Source organism: Rhinopithecus bieti, unplaced genomic scaffold (genome assembly GCF_001698545.2).
Source record: "Rhinopithecus bieti isolate Rb0 unplaced genomic scaffold, ASM169854v2 scaffold_61117, whole genome shotgun sequence".
Taxonomy (NCBI): Eukaryota; Metazoa; Chordata; class Mammalia; order Primates; family Cercopithecidae; genus Rhinopithecus; species Rhinopithecus bieti.
Window position 1 is genome coordinate 1,862,817 of NW_016824934.1, and position 8,886 is coordinate 1,871,702.

The following is an 8,886-nucleotide window of genomic DNA, read 5'->3' on the forward strand; positions in this document are numbered from 1 at the left end:
TTTCCCAGTGACAGCTCAGGAGAGCAAAGGCGTGGGTTTCTCCACCAGCAAAGATGTTCAGCATTGTGCCTGATACCCTCTGTCTCCTCCCTGAAAGATCTGAGAAGTTTTGGGACATGCCAGGCACGCCCACCTCTCCTTTGTCTAGAACTTTAGAGTGTTAGCGCCTGGTGGCCAGCACACCTCCTCTTTTTATTTCCAACGTTGTACACTACCCTGCTAAGCGAAGCACATAAATCTGGTCATAATTGCTAAAAGTCAAATTCACAATTTGCTGACATTGGTATATCGGACTAAGAAATAGTTATCTTCATTGTTGGGGGTGGGGAGAGTGTAGAACCCTAGGAGAAAACTCTGCAGAGTTGGCACATCCTGGATAAAAGGTATAAACGGGCGCCCATGATATATATTTTTTTAATAATGAGAGCTGTTTCAGCTGGTGTGGTATTCTGCTTCTAGCAAAAGAATGCCTCTGGTCCCTCCTGTGCCTGCTTCAACAGCACGGATACTGTGTGCTGACCGGGCTGGCACGTGCAGTTGTGCTCCTTTGCAGGAGAAGGAGCTCGCCCAGAGGCCGGAGCAGTGAGCCGCGGGCCACGCTGGAGGGAGCGGTCAGCGTCGCTGCTCCTCGCCCAGCCCCATGCCCTGCAGCAGGGCGCGAAGGCGGAGGCCCAAGGCAGCACCCCTGCCCCCTCCAGCCCTGCCTGCCCGCCCGGGGCTCCGGGACGCGGCCGCCGGGAGCCTCCACCCTGGCGGCTTTTGTTGGCCGCGTGCTAATAGCCAGGGCTTAAAAGTTTTCCATCTTGAGCGGCAATCAGCTTTCTTCCTCTCCGTCTCTGGCCAAAGCCCCCTCGTCCCTGGGACGCGCTGCTCCCCAATGGAGGAGCGGCGTTTTCCTTCAGGCTGCGTGTTATCCTCTTAGCCCTACTGTGTTGGAATAGAGCGTAACCAGCTGGAGGACTGTAAGACGCCTGATAATGCCGCTCTTTTCCGCTGTCCCGTCTTAATCTTGTTACACAAATGGTCGTGAAGAGATTCATGAATTTTAATTTTGCCCTCTGCATTAGTGCCTCGCGTCACTCATACACAGCTGCCTTCGAAGCCGAGTTTTTCACTCCTCCTCTTACAACAGGGGAAAAAAAGTTATTCGGCAATAGAACAAGGTAAAAAAAAAAAAAAAAAAAAAAATCTACAGATTTAGGCAACCACCCATGAAGCTGATTAACAGTCAGTGATCAGGAGGAACAGCTTTGCCTCTTAAACTTTTCACCTCTCATTGTTAACTGTGAAATTTTATTTCCGTTAAAAAGCAAGCCTGTAATCAAAACGGTGCCATTCTGCACTTTTCTGCCAGTGCTTTTGTTAAACTGTGCCCACACCATGCAGCCAGTGTGCTCGGGAACCAGGCAGCCAAAGGTGTAGTATGTTTTAAAAATATTGCTTTTCAGTCCATCCTTGCAAGGGGAGAAAAATAAAACACTTCCCTCTCCTCCCCAGCCTTTGGGTCTCCTCAAGGCTGAGAATGAAATTCATTGCCCTCATAGTGTGGTTCAAAACCTTTCGGATGGTTAGATAGCAAATCGTTTTGTAAGGCAGAGATATGACTTCGAGATTACAACTGGCTTGACACTAGTTGGTAAAAATACTCTCATTCATGCAAATGTTCTTTGAAATATAATTTTACATGCCGTGGGTTTTTTTTTAAACTTTCGCAAAACCACCCTGAAGTGTTTATTTTCTGTATTTTGTACATTGCTCTGAAAATAGGCTTGGGCTGGGCTGTGAAGTCAGTACATTGTGTTAAAAACACGGCCATATTGCACTTCTCCTTATCTATTCAAAATGCCACATTACAAGTGGCTGGTGCTTATAATCTGTGTGGTGTGCTGTTGATAATTGTGGATACTGTAAAGGGTAAACAGTCTGAACTCCACTCCTGCTGCTGCTGTTCACGCTGTAGTAAGGCTGAGCGTGTTACATCCAATTATGAAGTAAAGCATAATGCTACTAATAGTAGCTATATAATTTAGTTTAGTCCTCAAAGACCCTGTTTTAACCTATGAAATTGAAAAATTGTTTTATTCATGATTTGCTTTTTGTTCATTTTCTTTCAAGGTGCCTTTTGATATTTGTTAAAATTGTAATTATTAATTGGGCAAGGAAGTACAGCCTGGGTAAATGGAATTATTCTTAAAGCTCATAACATTCCCCCATCGAAGCAAGTATTGGCTAAGTGCTTTGTGTGTGTTCAAGTACCCTCACATAACAGACCTGCTTGATTCAGAAATGATCCGGGCCTGGGTTATAGTGTTGCCTTTGAGGGTTGTCAGCTCTTCCCCATTGTGGAAAGGTCTCACAGGCAAGACGGGGCTGGCCCCTGGCCCCTTTCAGCAACGAAGCCTCTGCTTTGGCCTCCAGAGGTCAGCATAGAATCCAAGTTAAAAGTGATTTCTAACCCATATTTACAGAAGAATTATTTATCCCACATATTACCTCAGGGACTTTATAAAGAGCTCATTTGAGTCTCTGTATATTAGTGCATTGTGAGTGAGTAGGTCAGCTGACTGCCACTGAGTAATCAACTTTCCCTTATCCCCAATCCCTGAGGAAAGAATTGAGCTAGCTTGGCCCTCTCTTCCCTCTATAAAATACTTCAGTGAGCTCCCTCAATCACTAGGGCAACTGGCAACAAAGGTATTTACAGTTGGTAAGTCCCGGTCAGTGGGTATAGACGGGGAAGTTGGTGAAGCCATTTTCTCGGCATTTTCTAAAATTAGACTAAATAGTAAGGTTGGAGGACCTGTGTTTAACACTCTCACTACTTTGGTAGCAGCAAAAATCCACAAGGATCTTTCTAAATAGACAACAAATCATCTGTACACAGAACAAACTCCATCTAAGAAAACAGAATGAAGTCACCTCAGTGACTGTACCACCGTCAGTTCTTGGAAAAGTGGATTAGAAAGTAAAGTCTGAATTAGCTTTACGTTCCCCAGCGGAAAAGGGGAGGTGGGCTCATGACTCCTGTCCTTAATAGTGACAGTCTGTCCATGTCACGGTTTGGGAATATGATTCAGAAGGAACATGCACTTCGAAAAGATTCAAGTTAACATGCCCCAGAGGGACCACCCTGGGAGAGTGTGATGTTGAGGCCATTCATTTTGCTTTAGGGTGGGTGGTGTTTGACTAATTTAAACAATAAAGGACTTGGCTCCATGTATAATTAAAAGAATTTTTTTTTATTATTATAATCTAAAAAGGAGTTACAATTGGCTCATGAATTCCAACTTCAAAAATATTAATTTTGTCTTTATAAATCGCAAATTATTAGTTGCTAGGATAAATGTAAATATAACTTTAAAACTATTTCAGCTGAATGAAGAAAAAGTGTACTTTAGACGTGAGAAACCTGACTGGATTTTAAAATCTTATCACAGCAAGATCCTCAGAACTTCCCTGCGCAGTATCGACAGGAATGTCACTAGTCTAATTGTTGGAATATGTTCTCCTCAGAGAAAAGAATTTTTGAGTGACTTATTATTAATGTTAAAACCCCTAAGAAGCACCTGGAGAGCCTTTGCAGTGTCTTGGGCCCCACAAGCCTTTGCCTGTGCCCAGATGTTGCCACGGACTCCAGGCAGTGATCTGAAGTGCCCACCTGCCTGAATAGTGTGGCATTGGTCAGAGGCAGAGGGTACAGAGAGCAGAAACTTCTATGTCAAATGACCAGTCAGGTGACGATGAATGAGCCCCAGCTCTGCCTTCAGTCAAGTGCCTCACAGTTTATAGAGGTCAAAATGCAGCTGGGGTATTTATGAAAAAATGCCCTACCCACCCCCACCAAAGACAATCCCCATATTAATGTATAGAATTGTGACACTAGTGCCACTGAGAACTACTTTGAGTTGCTTTTCTGTGATTTATTTTTCCAGAACTATATATTTTGGTGTAAAAGTCATGATACTCAACATTAATAATGACTGGTAAAGATCCCTAATTGGAGTCCCCTTACCTTTTTTTTTCTATTATTGTTTTCAGTTGAAAAGGGAAAACCCGGACATATATGAAGAAAACCTTCATTACCCGCTTCTGCTTATTTTAACCAAACGCGGATAGAAGATTAAGCTTCTCAAAGACGAAGAAAAATATCAAGTGCACAGGGAATATTTTTACAAAACAGAAATCTGTAATGGGTATAATCGCCTGCCTGTCCCCTTTGCAGCGTTTCACGTGTGGGCTATGGACTCCACCTGTCCTCACCCACGTTATTCCCCAGCTGCCCTCTCCAGCTCCCTCCCTGCCTCTTTTTACACTCTGCTTGTTGCTCTTCCTGCCCTAAACCTTTGTTTGTCTTTAAATATGTATAAGCTGCCTATCTGTGACTTGAATTTGACTGGTGAACGACCTAAATATTTTTCCCTCTAATTGAGAGAGAATTTCTTTTGATGATACCCATCCCTCCTTAAATATTTTTTTTTTTTTTTTTTTTTTTTGGTCTTTGTTCTGTTTTGGTGGTGGTAGTTTTTAATCAGTAAACCCAGCAAATATCATGATTCTTTCCTGGTTAAAAAAATAAAGCATATCGTTTTATCTCCCTCCAATTAATTGTATTAAATCTGCCATCCCGTTCTCTATCCCTCTCTCTCCTTCTTTTTTTCCTTTTAAACAGTATTTTTTTTCCCCTATAGATGTATAAGAAATGACTACATCAGCCCAAAGCCTCATAAACTGACCGTTTGTCCTCTGGACACAATAGCGTGGCCAGCCCTCTGCTCCTCCTCCCCAATTATGTGTGATTAGTCTCAGTGTGCTGTGTCAAGGAGGGGGAGTGTGCTGAGTGCTTATTATCTGTTTAGGTACAAGAAGAGCACATTTAGGCTCTGACTATGAATGAAAAGTGAGCCTTTATCAGGGCTTAAATCTAACTGCTGCTGTTCTCCAGGCCTCTTTCAAAATAGGTCCTTCCCAGAGAAATTTTGAATAAATGGTTGATAAACTAGATTGCAACCAGGGGGAGTTTTTTAAAAACTCAATCACACAATTATCTTATTTAAAGTAAGTATATATTGTTATATGCTGTGATTCAAGTGTATGGTAAACATTTAATAGGTGCTACCTAGGATTAAGAGAGAATGACTTTTCTGCAGGGAACCCAAGCTTATCCTTGCCTAGTGCATCCATGAGATGCTGTAATGCCTTTTGTGGAAATTCAGATGTTTATCTGCAAGGAATCATCTGTGCCCACTTTAGCAGTAATGTCATTAGTAGGTTAGCTATATATCCTCATATCTTTAGAAGAGGCAAAAACATGTATTCAGTGTGATACAATTAAAGTGATAGGTGAGAGACTGGGGGTCCATCCTTTTGCATGTTAAACAAACTTAGCTGTCATAAAAGCAGCAACTCTCAAATGTATTCTCTGCTCACTTCTATCATCAAACAAATTTTTCACCATCAGTTTGCATGTCCTTGTATTCACCACTTTTTCTGCTCCATTAGAGCACCTAGATGGATCTCAGAAGGCATAGGTCAAGTCGCAGTTAGATCATACATTTCTTTCTCACAAAAACTTGAATTGCAATGCCAAGTGATGGGCTAACATCACAATAACAGCAATTTATTCCTCTTTGGATAAAACAGCAGTCTATTCTCAGTGCTAGATAAAGACCAGGGCAATGCAAACCAGCCATTTAGCTGAGTAGTTCAGCTAGTGGCAGCTCTCCTTTGGCGACTGCATAGGTTGCACACTGGCTTCATATTTTCTTGTTTAAAAATTAGAATTTGGCATGTTTTAAAAGGCAACACAAGCCATTCCATTTATACTGGTGAAAATACAGCAAAAACATTTCCTCTGTAAAACCTGCAACTAAATCTGCCAGACAAAGAAAACGCATCCCTGTAGTAGCACCTAAGATGGTCTATTCTTTTTTCTTTTTAAATATGGAACAGCAGGATTATGAGAATATTTTCTTTTTCTCTCAAGAAAATACATGAATTGGCAAGAATTCAATTTGCATTTGTGTGTTGTGGGTGGAGAAATCCAGTGTTTATGTCTCTGGGAGATACTATATTTTAAAAAGTAAACTAGGAATGCGTTTTTTAAAATACCTGAGAACAGTGTTTCAGAATTGAACTGTTGCTACCAAGAGATACCTAGTAAGGAAATTCACTTATGTAATTGAAACCTAGAGAATCTCCTATACGACGTAAAGGGTTTCATAGATCTGCTTTTCATGGGATCCTCACCTGGAAATATCTCTAGACCAGGTTCTTTGAAAGTTTGTAAGAAATGTTCTATATTATTGAATAATTTTACAGTTTTTATTTTCCCAAAGTTTAATGGAATGCCGATATTTGAAAAGTGAAATAGACCAGCTTTAAAAGTTTATCCATTTACATTTCTTTTGAACTTTATATTTCTCTGTGTCAATTGCAATTGAAATGGCCCATTCCATAATTGCCTATGTAATTATGCATGTGTTTGTTTCAGAAAAGAAGCCTGTCTGCTTAGGAAATCCTAAGAATAATGATATTTCTCTTCTTTGTGTACCTTTATCTTCTGATAAAACTCATGATTTTCCTTTGTCATACTAAGTAGATTTGGTTGGATGAACGAATGTTTCTAATATTGCCGATGGTCAGTTCTAATGCTGTGAGATGAATAGCTACATACAAGTTGGTCATAAGAAATATATTTTACTTTATAGCAAGACATATGCTGTGAATTGGGATAAAAGTGCTAGAAAAGACTACCTAAGAGGTTGATGCTATTTTGTATAAATTGTGTATTTTGTTGGCTTTTTGAGCATGAAAATGTAAGTTCCATTAGGGAAGGGTAATTTAGGTGCTCAGTATTCAGCAGAAAACTTGTCAGGGCCATAAAAGCTTTTCTGGCTAGTTCCTCGGGTGTTTTCAGAGAAGAGCTGCCCGCCCCTTGCTGATTTTCCCTTTGGCTTCAGTATGGGCTGAATTTACCACTGCATACCTGTTGAATCAAATTGGGGGATCCAGCAGTTAACTGAGTGAATGGAAGGATTAGTTGCCCTCCGGAGCCCTATTTCAACAGCCAGGTGTCTGTCCTAAACTAGTTAACTGCTTTTGACAGCTGAAGAACCTGGTTTTAATACCAGAGGCAGGAGGTGGTGGTGTTTTTTTCCATCTCTCCACTACCAAAGTGGGACATACCTTCTCATGAGGGTTAGGTGGTTTTTGTTTTTTAATAGGAACCCAGCTTCCATGGATTTTTGTCTTTGTGCTTAGTCAGCATTTGACTTGTTTCCAATCTATGCCAGACAGTTCATTCGCATTGTCTGGCAAGAACCTTTCATTGGACTCTGGGGGTGGGGCAGAATGCCCACATAGGGGAGAGAGTCAAAGTATATGTACAAACATATACACACACACTCACAGGAAACATTAAGCTATTTAGATCCGAGATATGGGCTCCAGCCCCCAGATTCCAGGTACATCCCCATCCCAGATCAAAATCCCCTGAGTTCAGGCTGTATGAAACATAATTATGTTGAGTGTATGCCATAGAGAAGAAATGGATTTGAAAGTCAGGCTGATTTTAGGCAGGGTAAATATGTTTTCCTGAGTGGACTATTTCCAAATTAGGAAGGAGCCTGTTAGTGTTTATCACACCATTAAGCCTGAAATGCCACTTTTAATTCTCAGATTTCATTTTACCGAGAGAGCTTACCTTCCAGGCTGTGGCTAAATGCTCACAGTGTTCTCTGCCCTGAAAGTCTGTGCATTTGGAGTCTGTATTTTGCCTTTTTTGTCCCCCTGACTTTTCAATTAATACATTTTTTAATAGATAAAACAGATCATACCGTGACTTTTAAAATGTCAACAAGCTCGTAAACAGAAATGTAATAAAATGGCTAATAGGAAATTCAATAGTTAATAGAGGGCCTGAAGTGTGAGCAAATACAGTAGCTGTATATTGGAAACTGTGCAAGTGAAGATGGCTTTAGTATTGCAAACTGAGGAAGAAAATTGTTTTTAATTAGCACCTTCATAAGAACTGCTGATTAATACTGTTTTGTTTGGTGAAAAGCTTTCAGCTGAGTAATTTGTACAGCCATTACAACAGTTTTGTTAGAGCGGGACTCCTGTTGTTAAACACAAACAGCAGATGATAATGGTGGAAGATGAGTTTGTCATGTAACAATTTACCTTATTGAAAAAAGCTTTATATAAAACCCAATACAGTAGGTACCAGCAGAAATCACATATTTTAAATCCTTCCAAAATTGCAGTGTGCCATGCTTATGGTTTTTTTTTTTTTCCTCAGGGCTAGAAGCAGATTTTATATCATTTATAAAATTATATACACAATTTAAAGGTGGTGTAGCGTGGACAGACCACTTTCTTAGCAGCAGTTTACATTGGAGCAGTAAAGTGGCCATGTATTCAAACATTTGCTAACTACACAGAGAAGGTGGAAAAATGAAAGCCTAATTAAATAATGTTACTCAAATGTAAATTTGCATTGCGACTGGATACAGGGAAATAAGAACTGGTGTTTCTGCCTTAGGTAGGTTTAACATGTATAGTATCTTAAAAAAAAAAAAAAAAATCTCTCTCAAGAGAAGTTTAAGTGACTTTTTTTTTTTTCTGGTGATGTTTTAACTGACCCAGAGGAAACTGCTCATTCAATGAGACCTGACCAGGGAATAAGAGGCTGATTTCAGTGAACTCCCATAAAATGGATATTTTGCTGGCCAGAAGCATGGGAAATTTTGTGTGTGTGTGCTTAAAATCCAATGGTAAAGCATATTTGCATTAAAATATTACGCTAACCAAGGCTGGTAAGAACTGTAAATTATTGGAGTGGCGTAATAGAACATGAGATTTTTTTTTTTAGACAGGCCTTCGGGG

The 8,886-nt window shown here is 40.4% G+C and overlaps 1 protein-coding gene across 2 annotated transcripts in view; it reads left to right on the plus strand.

Annotated features, from left to right (window-relative positions):
* The window catches only part of CAMKMT (calmodulin-lysine N-methyltransferase), a 422,283-nt gene extending 417,682 nt beyond the window's left edge, over positions 1-4,601 (plus strand). For both annotated transcript variants that reach the window (XM_017862708.1, XM_017862709.1), the window contains one exon: positions 4,039-4,601. In XM_017862708.1, the coding sequence (XP_017718197.1) occupies positions 4,039-4,116 (78 nt within the window). In that variant the 3' untranslated portion in view covers positions 4,117-4,601. The remainder of the gene's footprint in view (positions 1-4,038) is intronic.
* Positions 4,602-8,886: the final 4,285 nt, after the last annotated feature.